The following is a 24,570-nucleotide window of genomic DNA, read 5'->3' as shown; positions in this document are numbered from 1 at the left end:
GATACCTTTCATGCGACATAACGTGTTGAAGTTCACGCGCGCACCTATTAATATGCTTGTAAAAATTTGTCCAGTCAAACTAATATATATATATATATATATATATATATATATATATATATATATATATATATATATATATATATTTGTATATATTTTTCTTTCGCTAATCCATTGTAATTAATATATGCTCTTTGTTTATTAAATCACTTAATTAGTTGATATGTCGTGATATAATTAATTAAATAATAGATGCGAAGAAACTTTTCTTATCGTGAATTTTTCACCATAGCTTTTTCATTCTTGTATTTTTCAATCTATTTGGAAAATGCTTTTCTTCATCGAATAACTATTAAAAATAACTTTTTTACCTTACACACGTGATAAGAGTAAGGGCTGCGTACACCCCATCCTTCCAAACACAAATTACGGATCACACTAGATATGTTATTGTTGTTGTTATATACTATTTTTTTCTTTTCTTTAAAATAAATATTTTTCTTGTATCATAGTTAACGGTATGTTATGTAAGTATATATACGTGATCACAATCTCTTAAAGCTCTTCACACTTTGACTTTTTACTTATTTATGCGAATATTATTATGAGATCTTGTTCTAAAATCTTTATTAGTCAAAATATAGAGCGATTGCTTTGAAAAAAGAGAAGGGCGTGTGGGGTAGCCAGACAAAAGATATATTCTTTGTTCTATTCCTAGCTGGACCATTTCCTTTCTATTTTTTGTTGCTAGCTATTGCGCTTTTCTTTTGTTGTTCTTTTTTCTTTTTTAAAGAGTTATGCGCAAATTATGCTTAGATTTTGCTTGTCTAATAGAGTCGACTTGTATGAGTTGTACTTGCTGAAGTTGGTCGGTGCCTAGAAGTTTGTCTGCGGATTTCATTATATTAGTGTCTATAATTGGTAGGTCATTTTCAGTTTTAGCTTTCATTTCAGTGTTTCAAAACCTTAATTAAATTCGTTTAGCCTTTCTCAATTTGCATGCACAGTCAGTGTCTTTTTCCGAAAGGCTTTTATGCGAAAAATTGACGAAATGTGAAATCGTGCCTTAAAATTCATTTGCGTTGACTTCGGTCAACATTTTGAGCAAAAGGATGCGAATAAGTGTTTTGACGGTCCCGGTGGGTCCGTATTATGATTTGGGACTCGAGCGTATGCCCGGAATCGAATTCGGAAGTCCCTAACTTGATTTGTCATAATTTGTTGAAAACGAGAAGTTTAAAGGTTTAAAGAATTCATAAATTTGACCGTAGTTTGACTTTGTTGCTACCTGGTTTAGATTTTGGTTTTGGAACTTGGTATATGCCCGTATCAATATTTATGACTTGTCTGCAAAATTTGGTGCAAAACGGAGTTGATTTGACGTGATTCAGACGTCCGGTTGAGAAATTGCATGTTTTGGTGTCCGATTCATTGTTCTAGGTATTATTTTGGTCTTTTGATTGCACGAGCAAGTTCGTATGATGTTATTACACTTGTGTGCATGTTTGGTTTGGAGCCTCGAGGTCTTGAATGAGTTTCGAATATGTCACGGAGTGATTTTTGAACTTAAAAGAGTCCTAGTGCATCAGGTCTGCAGATCTCACACTTGCGAGGACCTAATCGCAAATGCGAGGTCAGGCTCGAATATGCAAAAATGGTGGGGGCTGGGTCAGCTTCGCTTTTGCGAAGTGAAGTCCGCATATGCGAAGGGGGAAGGTTCGCATTTGCAAACTTTGTGTCGCATTTGTGACCAATGGCAGACTAAGGTAGACTCGCATTTGCGAGTCGATTGTTCGCATTTGCGAAAAAATTTGTCGCATTTGTGATGTCAACATGCTCAATGGTTTTTCACATTTGCGAAATATTGATTGCAATTGCGAACTATGTGTCGCAATTGCGATAACTACAACTGGGTAAAAGAGGGAAAAAACGAGAATTAGCTCATTTCTTTCAAACTCTCAACTCTATACACCTTAGAGGCGATTTTTCCAAGATCTTTTTTCCCTAAATTCATTAGTAAGTGACTCTAATATACTTTCTTTCAACTACCCATTACATTTCTTAAGATTTCAACATTAAATCTAGGATTTTTATTATAAAAATTAAGGATTTGGGTAGAATTAGAGATTTTTGTAAAATTGGGATTTAGATTTGGAATTGAGGTCGGATTTTGAATTAAGCTGCATAACCGGGCTCGGGGTTGAATGGGTGATCGAGTTTTGGTCCGAACCTCAGGTTTTGACTAAGCGTGTCTGGGGTTGACTTTTGTCAACTTTTTCAATAATGATCTAAATTGAACCTCCTTCAGTCGTAGCTAGTTTCTAAGGCTTATTTTGAATCGTTTGATTAATGATTTGCTAGATTTGGTTGGTTTCGAGGTTAATTCGAAAGGCAAGGCCATGGTTGAATCTTAAGTTGATTGCGGAGTGAGGTAAATATTGGGTCTAACCTTGATTTGGGAGAATTAGGAACCCTTGAGCTATGTACTAGGTGAATTATATGTGTAGCAGCGTATATGCAAGGTGACGACTGTATATACGCTGTCAAATTACTTATTTCCATGCTTTTTCGTATTTCATTAATTGTGTTATTTCATGACTTAGCCATTACATTACTTGTTTTCCCAATCTCCATTGCTTAATATTATGTCTTTTTTTCATGCCTTAATTGCTACATGTTTATTTGACTTCCATGCCATAATTGCTACTTGCCATTTAACATTTCTTGTATTAAAATGTCCATCCTCTCCCTGATTCCGTACTTATTTACTACTTGTCTCGATTTGTTTTCCTCATATATCTTAATCTTCTTATGGCTTGTTGCCTTATAGTTTCGTATTTATTGTTGCCTTTATTGAAGTAATTTCACTTGTACGTATTGCTAAAAGTAGTTACCATTGAGTGGGTAAAGTTGAGACATCCGAGTAGTTCGAGCCTCTTGATTATCATGTTATTCTCCATTGCTCATACATTTGTTCTCTTGATGCATGATTTCTTGTAAATCTTATTATTGAGTTACTATTGTTAACTGACACTATTTGGAGAGTGGATTGCATGCCGCAACGGAAACTGAAAAGAAATGAATTGAAAAGGTGGAATAAGGGTGGACTATGATATTGACTGATGATTATATGGAGGGGTCAGGTTGCGTACCGCAACGGATATATTTAAAGTTTATATTGTAGGATCGGGTTACGCGCGCAACAGTCTATGTGTTTTCTATTCTTTATTGTATTGTATTGACTTCGGTACTTTCGTACGAGACTCTAAGGATTGATATTTCTGGTATTTACTGGTTTTCTTTGAGGATTGAGTTATTTGTGTGAATTAATTGCCTTATTTCCCCGTATTTTTCGTTCCTATCATTATTTTATACTGCATATAGGTTATTATAAGTGACCCGCCTTAGCCTTGTTATTACTTCGCAGAGGTTAGGCTCGACACTTATACAGTACATGGGTCGGTTGTATTCATACTACACTCTGCACTTCTTGTGCAGATTTTGGAGTAGGTCCCATCAGCGGTCAATAGATTGCTCAGGTTGACTATTGAACTTGAGGTACAGCTACTCGGCGTTCGCAGCCCTGAAGTCCCCTTTTACTTTATCTTAGCTGTGTATTTTCTTTCAGACAACTTTACTTTTATTTAGACATTTATCTATATTATTCTAGTAGCTCGTGCACTTGTGTTACCAGATCTGGAATTGTATTTATATATTTCGGTTCTTATGACTTTTCACACTTTATTTTATTTCTACCACAGTTTATTCAGTTTAATCAGCATCAGTTTACTTGAATTGTTAAATATGGCTTAAAACTATTCTAACATTGTCTTGCCTAATAAGTGAAATGCTAGGTACCATCATGATCCCGAGGGTGGGATTTTCGGGCGTGACAATAATCAATTTCTTCTGTGTAATAATACTTGATAGGACCTCATTGGTAAGTGTTACAACATCTCGTGTATTAAAACTCATGGTTATGGACCTCAATCCGTTAGTATGGAGTATTTTTTTTTCAAGTAAAATCCCCTAGTATATGAAAGAGCGAAAAAATACTCTCAAAGTGTCATATGTCGACATTTTAGAACAAGTTAATTCGAGGCTAACAAAAAAGGCAAAATAATTAGGTTCTTTCAATTTTACCTAGATATGACTATAATCTCTCGCATTAATATTAACAAGGGTAAATTTTGGAAACTTGACAGTCTTACATCATTATTATAATAGTTGCAACAATGCAATTATAGACATAAACTTACTTATATCAATGCTTACACTTAATTAACAGATACATGTCATGTTTTTGTACACACGCTTGTTTCACTTTACCATAGTCAATTAATAGCGTATATATTATCACCTCATTAAATCACTTAATCGCGAGTAAGTTTTTATCCGTCATGATCGGTGTTAGGTGGATTTAGTCCACCAAGCAAGTCCAATCGAGTTTATATACAATTTAGCAGAGTTTTCCTAAAAACTAAATATAACTCCCCTCTATCAATTGTATAAAAATTATTTTCATTCAGAAACACACAACTAAATATTGAGAAGAAGAAACCACATCCTAATTATATGATTCATGGAGTTATCAAGGAGAAAGAAGAAGAAACGAAGGAGATGAAGAAGAAGAGTAAAGTAGAGAAGAAGAAGAAGAAGAAGAAGAGTAAAGTGGTCCACTAAGAAGATTTCGATATATTTGATGTTGTCTGAACATCCTTTGGACACACAGCTGGGCCTACTAGGTTATTGGGCCTTTTACAACATTTAGGGTTTGGGTTATTAGTATTGGGCCAGCTGAAGATGAAGCCATATTTTCTTTTTGCACATTCTTTTATTATTGTAAATAGCATGTGAGTAGTTATAGAATAACCAATAAAATAGAGACAAGTGTATAGGTGGTTATTCCTTAGATTCTTTTTGTTGTAATAAATAGTACACTGTATAGTATCTGATTCATTCAATAGAAAATACACAATATTTTTTCAAAGTGAGATTTCTTCAAATCTTTCATGGTATTAGAGCAGTGGGCTCGATTCAACAGTTCATTCATCAAAAAAAAATTTACATCAAAGTTCAATCTCAAATCAGTAATCTAAGATGGTTGAAACAACTATAACCCCTATTGTTGAAGCAAGTAATGTTGCTAAATCTGTAGCCTATGATGCTAATCATCCCTATCTCAACAGTTCTGACTCGCCTGGAATGACGTTAGTGAACACTATATTTGAAGGAAGAGGATATCCAAGATGGAGAAGATCCATCATCTTGTCTTTATCAGCCAAGAAGAAGCTTGGTTTTATCAATGGAGGTTGTCAACCTCCAGAACTGAAGTCCCCAGAGTATGAGCAATGGAATTGTGTGAATGATATGGTCATCTCTTGGATTCTAAATGCTCTTTCAAAGGACATTGCAGATAGTGTTATCTACTCCAAGACTGCAAAAGACCTTTGGGACAGTCTTGAGCAAAGATTTGGAAGATCCAATAAAGCCAAGCTATATCATCTGTAAAAGGAATTATCAGGATTAGCACAAGGAAATTGTGACATTGCAGGATACTTTGCTAAGCTCAAGAGACTATGGGATGAATTAGAAGCTTTGAACGTTATCATATGTTGTTTTTGTGTTTGTATTTGTGAAGGAAAGGCAAATCTAACAAAATCCTTGGAAGATCAGAGATTGATTCAATTCCTAATGGGTCTAAATGACACATACGCACAGGCAAGAGGGAACATTCTTATGATGAATCCTCTACCTAGCATGGATGTTGCTTATTCACTTCTCTTGCAAGATGAGAATCAAAGAGAAGTTTATGCTTATGCACATTTCAATTCCCAATCAGTGTCATTCATGGCAGCACGAGAAGACAAGCAACCTAATGCACAACTTTTAGCTGACTTTGCAGCTTTCATGAGCACAGGACAAGGGAAGAATTTTCAAAGAACCAGAAATCAAACACAAATAGGAGGAGACATAGGGCCCAAGTTCAACAACATAGGGCAGAGGTTTGCTAAGCCTCAGCAGGAATTCAAAGGGAGGATGAAGTATAATCCAAATGTTACATGTTCTTATTGTGGAAAAACAGGACATTCTCAAGAAGACTGCTACAAGATCATTGGTTTCCCAGAAGATTTTGAGTTTACAAACCAGAAAGGGTATCACAATCAAATCAAAGGAAATGTAGTACTAACACATGAAGAACATGAAGGATTAGCAGGAGAGAATAATGAACACAACAACAATTTTGGTCAGCAACTCAGGAAGGAACAAGTAGTAGAAATGATGCAGATGTATAAGTAAGCAAAGCTAACACAGGGAAGAAATAATGGGATCAATGCTAATGCAGTTGCTGGTGCAATTCTAAAATATTCAAGTTCAGTATTTACTAGTCTAAAATCAGATACTTGGATCACTGATTTAGGTGCCTCAGAGCATATGTGTTTTGGTCCAAATTCTTTCTTGTTTTTAACTCAACTCCATGTACCTTTAAACATCAGTTTGCCTAACTCTTTCAAGGTGATTGTTACTCATATAGGGAGTATCTCTATTCTGCCTGGTCATACTCTGAACAATGTGTTGCATGTTCCAGAGTTCAAATACAATTTGTTATTAGTTCATAGATTTTGTCTTCAATTCAAATATGATGTATTGTTCACATCTGTTGAGTGTGTGTTGCAGGGCCTTTCAATGAACAGTCCTCAAGTTTTGGTGAAGTTAGAGAGGGACTCTATCTATTGGAACCAAATAGTGTCAAGTCTAAGGGTGTTTTTAGTAATGATGTATTTTCAATTCCAAAAGGAAGCAATTCCATTTCAAAGTCAGTTTCCTTTTCTAGTTCAATTCAAGCTAATATTGTTACTGATTTTAAGCTTTGGCATGAAAGGTTGGGACACCTCCTATTTTCAGCAATGAAACATTTAGAATTTCTTCATTGTAAACCAGATTCTAATTTTATCTATGATGTTTGTCCTAGGGCTAAACAAACTAGAAATATTTTTTCCCGTTAGCACAATAAGGTCCAAACATATATTTGAACTCATTCATGTTGACACATGGGGACCCTATAGATCAAACACCTATAATGGTTTCAGATATTTTCTAGCTATAGTACATGACTATAGTAGATGAACATGGACATTCTTGTTAAATACAAAGAGTAATGCTTTTCCTATGCTCAAAGTTTTTTTGTCTATGGTTGAAAGGCAATTCAAAAGGTCAAAATCATAAGGTCTGACAATGCACTGGAATTGGGAAAAGGAACACAAGAGGCAGCTTATCTATCCTCCTCAAGGAATTCTACACCAATTGTCTTGTGTAGTAACTCCTCAACAAAATGGGATTATTGAAAGAAAACATAGACACCTCTTAGAAACTGCAAGGAGTTTAATGTTTCAGTCTAAACTGCCTATGAGATATTGGGGGGAGTCTATCCTCACCGCTACACACCTCATTAATAGGATGCCTTCTGGTTTTCTCAAAGGAAAGACACCATATGAAGTTTTATTTCAGAAAAAGCCTAAGTATGATTACTTGAGAAATTTTGGTTGTCTTTGTTATGCTTCAACACTAGCTCAAGGAAGAGGGAAATTTGATGAGAGGGCAACAACTTGTGTCTTACTTGGGTATCCCCTTCATTAGAAGGGGTACAAACTGTTGGAATTGAAAACAGGAAAGGTATTTGTGTCAAGGGATGTGAAGTTCCATGAATCACAGTTCCCTTTTGTTAAAAACAAGAATTCATACCAACCCATATTCCCAAATCCAACCCTCACCATAGAACCTATACATCCACATCCATCAGATGATCAATTCTCACCCATTCCTTTAGAGCCTGAGAATTCTGACAGTTTTTCCTCACCTTCCCCAAGATCTCCACATACTTATACTCAACAGTCTCCTAGTCTAGCTTCTCTTCAACCTATCCTCATCTCACCTCACCTGGCCAAGCACCTCAACAGCCCACACCAGTGAGAAGATCAGGAAGGATATCTAATCAACCAGTTTACTTGAAGGACTATGTGTGCAACAACATCATGTTCACAGATGCGGGAGCTACTTGTTTTAATCAACCAAGTAAACCTAGACAATATTGTTTTTCCTCCCTATCACCTAATAATCAACACATAATGCAGTATATTTCTACACTCATTGAACCTACCATTTTTTCTTAAGCTTGTCAACATCTAGGTTGGATAGAGGCAATGGAATCATAAATCAAGGCCCTAGAAGACAATAATACATGATATGTGGTTGAATTGCCTAAAGGAAAAAAAGCTCTACCTTGCAAATGGGTATATAAGGTAAAGCACCTCTCAGATGGAAGGATTGAAAGATTGAAAGTAAGGCTGGTGGTCAGGGGGGATATTCAAAAAGAAGGGATAAACTATAGTGAGTCTTTTTCATCAGTAGTGAAAATGATAACTATAAGGTATTTGCTCACTATAGTAGCCAAGAGAGATTGGTATGTCTCTCAATTGGATGTCAACAATGCATTCTTGCATAGAGATCTACAGGAAGAGGTATACATGAAATTTCCCTCAGGTGTGACACCTCCTAGTCCTAAACATGTATGTCTTCTCAGAAAATCACTGTATGGTTTGAAGCAAGATTCTAGGAAATGGTATGCCAGGCTTGCTGGAGATTTGAGTTTTAAAGGATATTCATCATCATTAAATGATTATTTATTATTCCTTAAATGTACATGACAGCTAATTTCTATTCTAGCCGTATATGTAGATGATATTCTACTTACTGGGAATAATTTAGAGATATTCTACTTACTGTGATTGATTTAAAAGAAATTCAACATATCAAAGGTTTTCTTAATACTTAATTCAAGGTCAAAAATCTAGGCAACATACATTATTTTCTAGGTATGGAAATTTTGCGAGAAAAAGAAGGGTTCATTGTGAATCAAAGGAAATTACCTTAGATATGTTGCAAGAATTTGATGTCTCTCACTTGAAACGAGTTAGCTCTCCCCTGAATCCCTCTTCCAAGCTTGACTCTGACCAATACTCGTCCAGACCTCTTTCGTCATTTGTTTGGGAAGTTGAACTACTTGACCAATACTCATCCAGACCTCTCGTTTGCAGTTCTCTATCTCAGCCAGTACATGCAGAGGCCTTGTTTTTCTCATTTCACTGCTGCATTGAGAGTATTGAAGTATTTGAGCGCAGATCTGGGTCAAGGTATTCTTCTTTCAGCAGCACCATCCTTTTCTCTGCTTGCATTCTGCAATGCAGATGGGCTTCTTGTAAGGAATCCAGAAGATTTGTCAGTGGATATTTCATCACACTTGGAGGAGCACCCATTTCATGGAAATTAAAGAAACAAGTTTCAATATCTCTGTTATCAGCAGAAGCAGAATACAGATCTATGAGATGAGTTACAACAGAACTTACTTGGCTTGTTCGACTCCTTGAAGATCTTTCTGCACTAGTGGCTCTTCCCATTGCACTTCACTCTGATAGTAAAGCAGATCCATATCGCTCGTAATCACGTCTTTCATGAACGGACAAAATATGTGGAGATCGATTGTCACTTTGTCCGTCAACAATTCCTCTCTAGGCTAATCACTCTGTCTTTTGTTCCTTCTAAGATCAATTGGCAGATCTCTTCACTAAGCCACTTTCAGGGGTTTCTCATTCACAGATTTTGAGCAAGTTAGGGGTCACAAGGTTACCCTCTAACTTGAGGGGGGATGTTGAGAAGAAGAAACCCCATCCTAATTATATGAATCATGGAGTTATCAAAGGGAGAGAACAAGAAACGAAGGAGATGAAGAAGAAGAGTAAAGTAGAGATGAAGAAGAAGAGTAAAGTGGTCCACTAAGAAGACTTCGATATATTTCATGTTGTCTGAACATCCTTTGGACACACAGTTGGGCCTACCGGGTTATTGGGGTTTTTTACAATATTTAGAGTTTGGGTTATTAATTAGTATTGGGCCAGCTGAAGAAGTCATATTTTATTTTTATACATTCTATTATTATTGTAAGGGATTTTTACCTATCTATACCATATATCAAACTTTATTACCAAAAATGTTCATAATTTATTATTTACCCGTGTAGTCCACACTTTTACTACAAATTATATACCAATCCAAAAATAGGTAGATTTTGCCATAAAAATGCGCTAAAATGAAGGCACCAGATCTGCGTGTGATTCTGTCAACATCAAATTAGAATTGCTGCGTGATTCTCTCCTTCCTCAACGGAAAGAGATCTCTCTTCTCTCACTCAACTACAATTCTCAAAAAACGCAAGCTACTGAAGCTCCAGTAATCAAACGAAAAGGAGATTTCTGTTCTTCATCTTCATCTTCATCTTCATCTGTTCTTCCATATATTTTCCACCATTGATAGCCATTAAAAAGCTTGAAAGCTTTGAATTCAAATTTAGGTTTTCAAAAATCATTATTTGTTTGGATTGGGTGTTGTTGTAAATAATTCGAAATATGTTTAGGAGTTTATATCTCAATTTTGAGGGGTTTTGGTGAAGATTAGACTTGGTTTTGACTGAATTTTAGATTGAAACTCGAAGAAGAAGAAGAAGAAGAAGAAGAAGAAGAAGAAGAAGAAGAAGAAGAAGAAGAAGAAGAAGAAGAAGAAGAAGAAGAAATTGTCGATAAATTGTAGTTAAATTGTAGAATTGTAGATAAATTGTAGATATATTGTAGATGAATTGTAGATTGGGAAGACTAAAACTTCTACAAATCTTCTACAATTATGTCGAAAATGCCAATTATGCTACAATTGAAATGAGAATTTGGATATTAAAATTCAATGTATCTATTTTGTAGATATCTTGTAGATAAATTGTAGATTATTTGTATTCTGATTGTAGATGCATTATTTTCTGTTTTCACAAATCCAAAACGATTAAAGCTTCTACAAAATCTTCTGCAAAAAACAGTCTACAATTTATCTACAATTTTTCTAATTTGACTACAATTTGACTACAAAATATCTACAAATTCTGGAAATATGTCTTCTTCTTCTTCTTCTTCGAATTTCAATCGACTGTGTTATAGATAGGTAAAAATCCCTTAATCAAATGGATATACAATTAGTATAAGGTTAGTGTGGATAACAAATTAAAGAAGCAGCAATCGATATGTTTTGCAAGAATGACCACACCACACATGTCGTTTATTTTGGAAAGATTCTGAAGGCTACGTATGCCAAACTGCTTTAATAGGTGGTGTGTGTGTGGGGGGGGGGGGGGACCCCTCCAATCACCAATTGTTGAGCCAAGCAAATTAAGACGCTTTCTTAATACCAGAAGCTATTTTTTGTTTGTGCTCTTTCTTTGTGACTTTGCCCCCCCAACCATACAGCTACACGTCATTACGCATGTCTTGACTACTTTTATATATGGATCTTTTTATCCGTCATGATTTTGGGTGAAATCCCTAAAGCTTATGTTTTTTAAATTCATTTGATTGAAATGTCATCTTTTAAGCTTAGAGGGTCAAATAGGCGAGTTGTATTTAATCTAAACAATTTGAATTAATTAGCTGGTGGGTCATATTTTGCCATATTTTTAGGTCAAGATGAGCTGATAAATTTTTGCTAATGGGTCATAACCCAAACCAAACTCATAATATATTTTCATTTGTTTGTTCGTTCTTTTAAAATTTGTTTAACTACTAATTCGAAATAACGAAAATATTTTTTTTAAAAAAATTATTAGGACTATATTTGACAAACTAAACTTGAAAGATTTATTTTTCAAATATGTTCTGATAGTCTTTTTTACGAGCTAACTTGAGTTATGCCTAAATTGATCTGCCAATAAATATATGTTCAACTCAGTTTTGTCAAAACTTTATCTGATCAAGCGAATTATATCTGTATGAGCTAAATTTGATACACTTCTTTGAGAATTTGGGGGACCTTATAGCTCTAACAACATTTATTATATGGGAACAAATGGATATACAATTAGTATAAATGTGTTGTGTGTGTTGTGAACAATTGAGATGAAAGGAAAGAGAAAGTGGGAAGATAGTCCTATAATTATGCCTAATATAAATGAACCCTTAATTATATCCCTAATTTGAATTATGGTATAGAAATGGTAATTTGGTATGCTTAAATGTAATAAACACAAACCTTAAACATTGAGGGTAATAAGATTTGATACATGATATAGATAGGTAAAAATCCCTTATTGTAAATAGCACGTGAGTAGTTATAGAATAACCAATAGAATAGGAGACAAGTGTATACGTGGTTATTCCTTAGATTCCTTTTGTTAGTAAATAAATAGTACATAGTACAATAGATGATTCATTCAATAGAAAATACACAATATTTTCTAAAAGTCAGATTTCTTCATCCTTCACTAAAAGAGTAAAAGACTAAGTCGAGTCATATATAATATGCATATTATATATGTAAACGAAAAATCAGACATATATATTAATACAATACAAACATAAACCTTGCTTGTGACAATGGAATAACATCTAAAATACTCTATTCGTTTCAATTTATGTAATTCAATCTTTATTTTTTCCGGATCATATTGGTTGGGTAGGGTATGGTCCACATAACTATCATGAAATATAAGAAGGAATCCACTTTCTGAAAAATGACTTAGCTTTTGATTTGTAAAGGGCTTCAGGCAAATGTTTTTGCAAAAGTAGCTACAGAAAATGTATGAAAATAGGCAAAACATGAGCATTCTGGACTATATAAAAAAGCTATACTTACATTGGTCTTTATGTTAGCTTATCAAAAAGCAAACCGAATACAGAAACGAAAGAAAACGAAAAAGAAAAAGAAACAGAGAATGTACGATGATAATAAAACACGTACTAATACTTTGTCAGCTTTTACGTCTATCATTGGGTAAAAGCCTTTGAAAGTTACCATTTACTATAGTTGGATGCATTTCGACTTTGGACATAAATTTAGTTGCAATATGAAAATATATTTTTGTATTGTGTTTGAAAAATAATTTTTGAAAGTTGAAGTTGTATTTGGACCATTTTACTTAGAATTGAAATTTTGTGAGTGAAAGAAAAATTTCGTCGAAAACTGGCCCAAACGAGTTTTTGGAACTTGAAATTTCCCTTTAAATTTTCTTTTTAAAATTGATCAAATTCCATACACAAATATTTTTTTTAATTTTTCTTTTTTAACAACATAAAAAAAATTGTGCCCAAACGGGTGCTTAGAATCTTGAGTTCTTTACTTTAATCGCTTTAGCAATCATCGCTAAAAAAACTATTGCTAAATTCATCACTTTAGCAATAGTTAGCTGAATGCAGCTTTCTGATATACAACTGGCTGCACAGTAGAGATAAGATGCATGTGAAGAACTTTTGTACTGAATTTAGGGCTCATTTGGTACGAGGGATTGGGGATGATTAATTTTGGAATTAAATTTGAGATGAATTTATCTCATTTTTTGTTGGGATAAATTTACAGTATAACTAATCCCGGTATTATTATATTTTTTTATTTTTATAAAAAAATTGAATAACTAATCCCGAAATAATTAATCCTAAAACAACTTGTTTCCAACCAAACGACTCCTTAAGTGCTAGCTCCTTATTTATTGCTAGTCAAAATCACTGAGATGAGATAAGCCATCAAATATTGGTTGAACTAAAGATGGTTTCATCTTGACACTATTAGGACTATATTAGAACTAGCAAATCATAGTGAAGCTTCAATAGGTAAGTCATACCCTTAAACCAACTATAGATACAATGTCATTAGTAAAAAAGGAGGGTGAGACTAAGACATTCAGGTCTTATCTAATGATCAATAAAGTTGGTGAAAATCATATGAGATCGCAGTTCGAATCGAAGCAGAGACAAAATTTTCAGGTAATTCTTCTTATAATCTGCATTATTTGACACATGTAATGATAAGAGATAGCAGATATCTAATGACTAAAATAGTCGAAGTACACGTAAATTACCTGAACATTGGTGTTACCAAAAGAAATAAAAAGGAGGTGAGACTAAGATAGTTTCACATGTATATGTAACAAAAAGGTTTGTTGAGATGCCGATGCAAAATATCACCTTATATCACCTTAAAAGCACAAGATCATTTTCCTTCATTGCTGATGACTTGAAAATTACATACACATTTTGAATATGAAAATTACTATTCATGGAATACCTTTTCATGTGTTTTATGTTGAAGTAGTTATTTTGCTGCCCAAATTCAGTTTTATTGGCTTAACGAAATTCGTCCATTTAGTCCATCCAGATTATCGATATTTGGGTAGTCCGGTGTACAAGGTATCCCGTATTTATACAGGATTCGAGGAAATGTCGCACCCAGAGGCGAAGTCACCTTTTGCTAAGTTATACTGTGTATATAATTAAAATATTATATTTTAGATATATATAAAACATATTGAACATCCTTTGTAAGGATTTTTTTTACTTATTTCAAGTCGGAACACCCTTGGGGAATTTTCTGGCTTCGCTACTGATCGAACCCATATGTTAAGTTACATTCTGTATATAAGTAAAATATTATATTCCGACTTCTTTCAAATCTTGATTTGATGTAGAGAGCTTAACCTAATGCAAGCATTAGTGACTGCTTCCACGACTCGAACCCATAATTATACGTCATATGAAGATAATTTTATTGTTGCTCCAACGTTGCCCTTCTGGGCAAACGAATTTAGTCCATCTAGATTATCGATATCGAAAGAAGAAAAGGTATTAGAACTACTTTAAAAATTAAAGAAATACATGAAAGGCATACAGTATACTTTTAGATATAGAAAAATAATAGAAGCTTATCTTCTAGAATATACAAGTGTTCAGCATAAAAAAAAAATACTAAACTTTTAAGATTAGCTGTAAAATAATAAATAAACAAGAAAAAAACACATAATGGCTGGCTTACTAAAATAGTAGTACTACTCATTTAACGTATTCTTAAAGATGTATATTTCCTTCACTTTAATCATGTCTTTAATTATCTTTTTACTATTTATTATGTGAAGTATATGATTATATATCACCTTTTCCTGTCTTAATACTTTATTAAACCATTATTACTTAATTATAAAGGAATTTTGTCGGGCAGCTGTGTTATGATTTTTCCAGACGTTTAACAATTTTTCTTTTCCTTTTTTTCTATTACCTCAATATCGTGTCAATAATTCTTCTTTTTGGCTTTTTATTTTAAAGAATATTTTGATGTTTTAACTTTCTTACACATACATTTTGAGATTCTAACAACTGAGATGAGTAGTGACATTCGTGAATCTTGGATTTTTGCAAGCCTTTTTTGTCCTTAAAAATTCTATTAATTCTGATCTTACCATAACTTATACTATATACTTAAAAAAAGTCAAATTGTATTTAATAAATTAAAGAAAAAGGTACTATTGCTGATGTATAAAATTAAATTTTGTAATAAATAATTTTAAACTTTGACGAACAAATGACTGCTAGAGGACAACCTATCCACAATCATAGTAGGTATCCACTTGCGAGGCAAATCATAAAATAGATTATTATTATTATTCCATATCTTTTTACTCGCAATTTTTTTTTAATTTTAATATTTATAATAATATGAGCCGAACTAAATAAAAAGAATGTAATCATCATTGCTGTTCCCACACATTAAAATTTTTGATTGATATAAAGAGAGGTTGGTCTGCACCATTCTTTTGTGTACAATCCTTTTTTTCTTTCCTTTTTTTTTTTTTGCATATTATATCCTACATCCAATAAGGCCTTAAAATACATTATTACAACCCCACTTTCAAAGATCTACACTTGCCTTTCCACCCTTCTCTGATTTTCTTATTATTTTTTTTTTATAAATATATAATTCTATTCCTATACTAAAAATAAACAAGTAACATAATTTAGTCCAAATACATCAATAGAAAAAATATTGAAAAAAGGGCAAAATAGTCCTTCATGTTCTCCCCTCCTTGTAATGATTAATGACACTCTTTTTTCCTTTGTTGTGCCTTAATCATCGGAATGGTCATTTTCCTTTTTTACCCTTGGTTGAATTCCATAGTAACTCACATACCACTTAACGAATTTCCTCAACCCAATAGACAAATCAGTGGTAGGCTTATAACCAAAATCCCTTAACGCAAGGCTCACGTTAGCATGAGTAAACGGAACGTCACCGTTTCGTGGCATTTTAACAACATTCTTTTTAGCCTTAATATTCAACAAATTTTCAAGAATAACCACTAATTTCCTCACCGACACAGGCGAAGTATTACCCAAATTATAAACCCTCAACTGCGCCGGACCTTTCTTCTTTCCGCCGCTGCCGGTGCTCTTCTCCGCCGTATCCAACGCCCCAACACACCCTTTTACTATATCATCAATGTACGTGAAATCACGCGCCACCTCTTTATCATCTTGTGTTACGTAAACATTAATTGATTTACCTTGTATCATATCCTTAGTAAAGAAAAAATACGCCATATCGGGTCTACCCCATGGACCGTAAACAGTAAAAAATCTTAACCCGGTTAAAGAAAGACCGTAAATATGGTTATACGTATGAGCAATTTCTTCACCTGCTTTTTTTGTTGCTGCATATAAACTTGCGGGTTGATCCGTTCTGTGCTCTTCTGAAAAGGGTACTTTGGTATTTAACCCGTAAACCGAACTGGACGATGCCCAGACGATTGCGGGTTGAGGGTTAGCTGACTTGGCGATTTCTAATAAATTAACAAATCCAGCTATATTTGAGTTGACATAAGAGAGAGGATTTTGCATCGCGTAACGAACGCCAGCTTGTGCAGCTAAATGGAGGACATGTGTAAATGGAACAATGTCGAAGAGTTTACGAAGAAGTTCGACGTCGTTTAGGTCACCCTCGACGATGAATATTTGGTGTTTGGATAAGAGATTTTGGCGAGCCCGTTTTAAAGAAGGATCATAGTAGGAATTGAAGTTGTCAAGGCCAAGAACACCGTCGCCACGTTTCTTTAATGCTAAAGAAGAGTGGGACCCAACGAAGCCAGCAGCACCGGTGACGAGGACGGAGAAGCCGTTAGGGCGGCTAGGAGTGGAGGAGCGGCGGACTTGTTTCTCCCACGATGCTCCGCCTCCGTAGAAGGCGGAGGAGATGAGGTTGTGGGTGGTAGTATGGATGTTGTTGTGTGAATTAGGGTTATCTGAAGCTAACGGAGGGTAATTTATAGTGAAAAAGAAAATAAGTAGTAGCGCCACTAATAAAGTGACACGAAATAGAAGTTTGGACGATGCAGCTATGAGTTTTGTACTATTGACTTTGCGAATATAGCTATTGTACCGCTCTAGCTTTGTGGTTTTGCTAGTGTCAGGTGGCGACGCCATTGGTTGATACTTGATAATTTCACACTAAGCTTTTGATATATGCAGTTCGATATCAATTCAAGAAATAATCTACTGAATCTGAAGTTGATTAAAATTCAATGCGACTAGTTATTGTGTCATATTGTGAAATAAGGGAAGAGAGAATTTGGAGTTTTGTTTTTTTGGGAAATGAAAGAATGGAGAGTGCTTAGATTTAGCAAGCCCCTAGGGAAGAAGAGATGATTATAAAGGAAGAAAGAAGAAGGATTGATGTGTGTGTGTGTGAAAGAGAGGGAGAAATAAGAGTGGTGGACCAAAGAGAGGGAGAGAGCTTTTGAGTTGTAGTTGGTTGGAGACCACTTTGTTTTTCTAGTATTCTCTACTCTTCTTCTTTTTTTTTTTTAAAAAAAATAAAAATAAAAGTATATGAATTGGTTTATGGAGGAGTTAATTTTATCCATGGTCATTGAACTTTTGTGTTTGTTATCCAAAAGTCACTTTTTTTTTGTTACGTAAAAATCATTCAACTTTGTGTTCATTACACAAAGTCACTTTTCTTTCTTATGTTACAAAAAAATTATTTTACTTTGTTCTAGTTATCACAAAAGTCACATTTTTACTTGAAAAGTCTATTATGCCCTTGATATTATATAAACCTTCATATTTATGTAATACTTTCTATATTATATACTATATAATATATTTTTAACTATGTATTTTATTTATAAATTAAATAAATTAATATTATTATTAAAATTATTTTAGTATTCTCAATTTCAATGCTTCATGCAGTCCGTTTAGCATTACTTTTTTTTTTGTATTGAATATTATAGAGTGGTAAAATATTACCAATATGGAGGATTCTCATGAAATTGATTTTATTAAACCTTCCTACATATTTTTAATAAGAATTCAATAGACAAGATTGTTTAATTTTAAAATCTTAAATATTAAAAAAAAACTAACATAGAAGTTATTGTAGTCCAAAAAAATATGTTATTACAACTATGTCTTTTCCCTATGCGTTCTTCTGTTTAATATTTTAGAATTATTTTGGTCTATCAATATTATATTCGTGCTTTTATAATAATACATATTCTCCTGTTTCTAAATGTATTTGGACAATATAATACGTTTTAAAATTAAATTAGTAATAGTAATTTTTTAAGAAGTATTTCCTAAAAGTAATAGGATTATCCCAAAAGTAATTATATTAATAGAAAATCTAACATGCTCCTAAAAGTATTAGGTTTATATGCTAACATGTAGTATTATATATCTATGCCCGAAAATAATTATACTAATAGGATTCTTAAAGGTAATAATGTAGGATTCTTAACGAGTAGTATGATGTCCTAAAACTAATAGGATTATAAGGCTAATGTCTAGAATTTCAATTATGTCCTTTTACTATGAGTTATTATGTTTAATATTATAAGGTTATTTTTGTAATCCAATATTTTATTCATGCTTTTATAATAGTATAGAAAATATATTCGTATATTTAATTTTTTTTAACGTTAATTTTAAAATATATTAGTAGCGTTATTAAATTTGTCAGTAACTTTAATATATATTAGTAGAGAAAAATCGACAAGTATATTTTCGTGAGAAAATTCGCAGATAAACCGAAAAAGAAAATGAGAAAAAAATCATATGTTAATTTGAAGGAAAATTCCTAGGTAACTCTACCTGCGAATTTAGCTGGGGATATTTTTTTGGGGATTTACTTGGGCAATTGGTTATTTGGGAAATTATACTACTAGAAATGTGGAAAAAACCGTCAAAAAAATCGACCAAAGTTGGTATGTAATGGCCAATAACCGTCTAAAACGCGACCATTAACGTGTGGACGGTATTTTGAAGGCCGAAAGGGCATACCGACCAAAGTTGGTCGGAAATTACCGACCAGATTTGGTGGGTCAATTAAATTAAAAAAAAATCTGTTTTTATAACGCTGCTAATATATCTTGAAAATTAAAATTAGAAAAAAATAAATATACGAATATATTATAAAAATAATAAATAAAATAATATTAATTTAATTTATAAATAAAATACATAGATAAAAATATATTATATAATATAGAAGGTATTACATAAATATGAAGGTTTATATAATATCAATGACATAATAGACTTTTCAAGTAAAAATGTGACTTTTGTGTTAACTAGAGCAAAGTAAAATGATTTTTGTGTAACAAAAGGAAGAAAAGTGACTTTTGTGTAATGAACACAAAGTTGAATGATTTTTATGTGACAAAAAAAGAAAAGTAACTTTTGGGTAACAAAAACAAAAGTTTAATGACCATGGATAAAATTATCTCGTTTATGAAGTTTGGTTTTAGATTAATTATACATTTTAATTGATTTGTGTTTTAGAGAATAAGACTAATTAAACTATACGTTAGAAATTTCATCTATGATGAAAGATCTATAAAGCATATTTTCAAGTAAATTTTGAAATGTTAAACGAGTAAGAAGTATTTTTTTTTAAAAAAAAAAAAAATTAATTGATGTTTGGTCGTACAATTGATACTCTTTTTAAGAAAATTTAATAAATCTGATAAATATATTTGCAAGTGGTCGGTCACATTAATTTGGTATAATGAAATAGGACAATCAAAATTATGGAGTCTAATAAACAAGGAAACTTAAGGTGTTTGTGGTTAAGAAAAGACTTTATTTGACTCTCAAAAGTGAATAATTAGGGCATACTCAAGCAATAATAATAACTTGACACTCAAAATATTATATATATTTATAAAAGATATTAAATGAATGGGTAACAGTTGCTTTCTAGTTAAGGAGCTAATAAATTAATAATAAATATTATGGTAAAATGATAAGTATTTTTTCATTTTTAACCAGAGGTTCGAGTCTTGGTTATAAAGTCGTCTTTGATTACGGAACTCTTTACCCCCTAAAATGGGACTTTCCGGTGCAAATACGAATTCAGTCGGGCCTCAATGAGATACCGAGCATTGAAAAAAAAAGAATAAGCTAATAAATTGGTCCTCAATTTTTTAAAATTTAAGGATTGGTCCTTGTATTTATGTAAGGGGTGAAATGCCAGCTAAAATTTGAGTCAGATGTGTTGAAGAATCTCAAAACCATGTGAGACACACATGGGGAAATTTATGAGAAATGAGAACACTGATCCTTGACTTACTCTTATTCAACATTAAACAATTGAAATATATTCTTTTTGTATTTCACTTAGTATATGTAATTTTAAGAAATTAAAATAGCTTTATTATATTGGTTAAAACAGAATAGTGTACGGTTATTGTAGTATTTAATGAAAGTTACTTATTCTAGAAAAACATACAGATTTAGTAATTAAAGGGAAGTAATTTGTTAAAGATTAGACAAAATTCTCAAAGTAGAGGGGAAATAATTCCAAAATTGAGCAAATTTTCATAACTAACACAACATAAAACTAGCATAATTAAGCAAGTAAGATTTATTAAAAATATGAAGCTAACTAACTTATCAAATTTTAGTTACATAATTAATGAAGCAAAATACTCCCTCCTGTCTTTTAATTGATTTTTTGGCCTTATTGTGTAGTCCACAATAGTTGAATTTTCAGATAATCAAGAAGGAATTAACTTATTTTTTTTCAAAATTATCCTTGGAGTAAAGAGACTAAGAGTATTTGTTGTATTTTTTATGAACAAATTAAGATTAATTTGGTCAATTTCATTGTTAATAATGCTAAAAACTGGATTCCTTAATATGTGTGAAAATAACCAAAAAATCAATTAAAATGAATCGGATGAATAATGCTTAAAATAGATAAGTAGTTTCACTTAGGTAGCTTTAACTTAATGCTCTGTCTTCCATAATTATAGCCCGTTTGGCCAACCTGCAAAAATCAGCTTATTTTGAGAAGTATTTTTTTTCAAAAGTGCTTTTTTCAAAAGTACTTTTGGTGAGAAGTAGTTTGTGTTTGGTTAATTAGTTTGAAAAACACTTTTTAGCAGCAATTAGTGTTTGACCAAGCTTTAAAAAACTGCTTTTAACTTCTAAGTATATTTTTCTCAAAAGTGCTTCTCAAAAAATTGCTTTGGGAGAGAAACTATTTTTTTCTGTTTCTCCAAAACTGCTTCTGCTTCTCCTCAAAAATACTTTTTTTTCATTCCAAAAACTTGACCAAACACCTCAATTTTTGGCCAAAAGTAATTTTGGCAAAAAAAAAGATACTTTTGACCAAAAAGAAGCTTGACCAAACATGCTATTAGTAAAATAGTAACTTCACACAAAGAATCTGAAAAGTCATTATCTTCTTTTAATTAATTAATTCAATTATTATCATTCTTCTATTGCTTTCTTTTTCCATATTTTATTTTTTAAATTAGAAACAAAGTGCATGACCGTTTGTCACCGACAAAATAATTTACAATTGAGAGCTGAGAGAATTAATTTTAATAATTAAACTATTATTTTATTAATGGTTAGATCTTGGGTTTAGTTCAGTCAAGATAAAAGGTTCTTTTTGTCACTAAGGTTAATTTGTTCTGTTTTTATTTTTCATTTCATTTAATAATTTTGCTGTGTAGCCGTTATTCGGTGAATATAAAACTAACCTCCATCTACTTTTTGAATCAGTGTTCTTAATTACGAAGCTTCTCTGCTATTCTTTATCTGTGTCCAATCCCAACTCCCAATACTTAAACCCCCCACCCCCAAAAAGAAATACATAAATTCTTTTTTAAAAATAACAGGAAAAAACATTATAAAAGAGAAGGCAGAAAATCAGAAAAGATCAGAAGACAGAATAAAATGAGTTGATTTATATGTGTGTATTTGTTGGTTTCCCACCCGTCTTGTATCTGTACTAGGGCTCGACTAAATCTGGTCCGTGCCAGAGAAGTCTCACATTAGAGGATAAAATGTTCTCTAACAAAGGTAATTTCATACCCACGATTCGAGCTCGAGACCTCTAGTTAATTAAGGAGTACTTACCACTCTACCACAATCTTATTAGTAAACTATATTTGTAAAACAATTATGGAAAATATAAATGAACATAAACAGAAATGAAAAACAGAAACAGAATTTTAATCCGAGCCCACTGAATTCACAGTGTTTCCTTAAGGAATTTAATCCCCTCCTAATACCCAAGGTTATGGATTATTTCCTCCCATGATAGAACGAATTACACACTGGAGTAGTGGTACTTCAAACCCCAGTGTTTCAGCGAACACGAAGTTCGGTAGCAAATCACACTTACTATTGCTTTCTTTGAAGTTAAAATATGCATAAGGAAGGAGAAGAACTCAGAAAATTCATATGGAAATTCTGAGCAGAATAGTCTTGTATTTATAGCCAAAGTTGGGCTGAAATATGAAGAGGTGCAACTCTTCAGAATGGCTGTTTATGCAAAACGGCCACAACATAAATGACTATTTACTCAACACAAAGAGGGAAAATAAATAGGGTAGTTTAATTTTCAATGACACAACTGAAAAACGGATTGTATTTAATATTAATATTTATTTTAATATTAATATTCTGTTATTAAAATAAATATTTAATAACATTTTCTGTTAATATTTTACTATTAATAAATAAATTTGGTCCAAAAAATTAATCAATCAATCGATCATTTGACCAAATCCAAATCCGAATCCGAAGCCAAAGCCGAAGCCGAGCCGAGCGATGACGCGAGGCTTGCCTTCTTCTCAACTTTTTAAGAGTAGAAGAAGAGCAATTGCTTATATACCCATAAAAAACCTCTTCCTCTTCCAATATGGGACAATGTCCCTTTGCCAATGGGGGAAACTTAAAATTTTACTTAAATTTTTTATTTCCCTCCATTTCCCATTCACCCTCTTTTAAGCCTCATTAATGCTTAAAAACCCCAACAATTCCCCACATGAATGGGGAATGGCTATATCACGGAAATATGCATGAAAGACTGTGTGATTCGCAAGCAAGGATTAATTGCATCTGGATAAGTAGGTTTCCCTTTGAACTTTCCGTAGTGAACTTATGTCGGATATACTCGGTCAATCGGTAGATTTGATATCTTTGAACCGTCGAACTTTGGTGTATACCTAGATAACCATAAGTCACACAACTAACCCTTAACCGTCTTTGGTTCTCATTGTTGTGTTCATTTCAGCCATGAATACCGCCTGGTTTCACAAGTGCGTAGAGAACTGGCCTTACAAAGTTCTCCTTGAAGCGACTAACACTTTACACTTATATAGGTGATTCCTACACGTGTTATCCCGTAGATACACTATTTGATATACTCCGTATCAAATTTAGAAATCATTAAAAAGCCTTAATGCTTTATCCTTGGTACTTGAAAATTATCTCATCATGAGAATGGACCAAAAGTTTAGTTGACAATGTTGAACTGTCATTAATGACTTTGTTTGATCTCCTTGAACCTAGATCTTGGGATCTCTAATCTTCTAGGTAGAGTTACCGCCACTACGACTTGTTCTCGGCCATAGTCTCATTTCGCTTGATGATTTCTCAACTACCTCTCTAGTTAGGCCTTTTGTAAGTGGATTCGACACATTATCGCTTGACTTTACATAATCAATCGTGATAATTCCTCTAGAAAGTAATTACCTAACGGTTTTATGTCTTCGTCGTATATGACGAGATTTACCGTTATACATAACGCTCCAGCCTTTCCAATTTCCGTTTGACTATCACAATGTATGCATATTGGTGCCAACAGTTTGCGCAAAATGAAATATTTTCCAAGAAATTTCGGAGCCATTTAGCTTCTTCACCAGCTTTATCTGAGGCTATGAATTCAGCCTCTATCGTAGAGCGGGCAATATAAGTTTGTTTGGACAACTTCCAAGATACCGCTCCTCCGCCAATAATGAATACATATCCACTTGTGGACTTGGAATCAGTCGATCCGGTGATCCAATTTGCATCATAGTATCCCTTAATGACCGCAGGATATTTACTGTAGTGCAAAGCAAAGTCCTGGGTATGTACTAAATACCCCAAAACTCGTTTCATGGCCATCCAATGAGATTGACCTGGATTGCTTGTATATCGACTCAATTTACTTATAACACAAGCTATATCTGGTCGTGTACAATTCATGATGTATATTACGTAACCCAACACACGAGTATAATCCACTTGTGATATGCTTTGGCCTTTGTTCTTTGCTAATGCAAGATTCATGTCAATTGGAGTCTTTGCAACTTTAAAGCCCAAGTACTTGAATTTTCAAGTACTCTCTTAATATAATGAGATTGTGACAATGCTAGAC

General features: G+C 33.0%; 1 protein-coding gene across 1 annotated transcript; it reads right to left on the bottom strand.

Moving 5' to 3' along the window:
* Positions 1-15,604: 15,604 nt before the first annotated feature.
* On the bottom strand, positions 15,605-17,645 carry LOC107831214 (UDP-glucuronate 4-epimerase 6-like). Its single transcript, XM_016658957.2, has one exon. It carries the CDS (start codon positions 17,328-17,330, stop codon positions 15,978-15,980), a length of 1,353 nt encoding a protein of 450 aa, XP_016514443.1. The 5' UTR covers positions 17,331-17,645; the 3' UTR covers positions 15,605-15,977.
* Between the last annotated feature and the right edge of the window lie 6,925 nt (positions 17,646-24,570).

Source organism: Nicotiana tabacum, chromosome 7 (genome assembly GCF_000715075.1).
Source record: "Nicotiana tabacum cultivar K326 chromosome 7, ASM71507v2, whole genome shotgun sequence".
Taxonomy (NCBI): Eukaryota; Viridiplantae; Streptophyta; class Magnoliopsida; order Solanales; family Solanaceae; genus Nicotiana; species Nicotiana tabacum.
The sequence above is the reverse complement of the archived record's forward strand: the minus strand, read 5'-3'. Positions and strand labels throughout refer to the sequence as shown.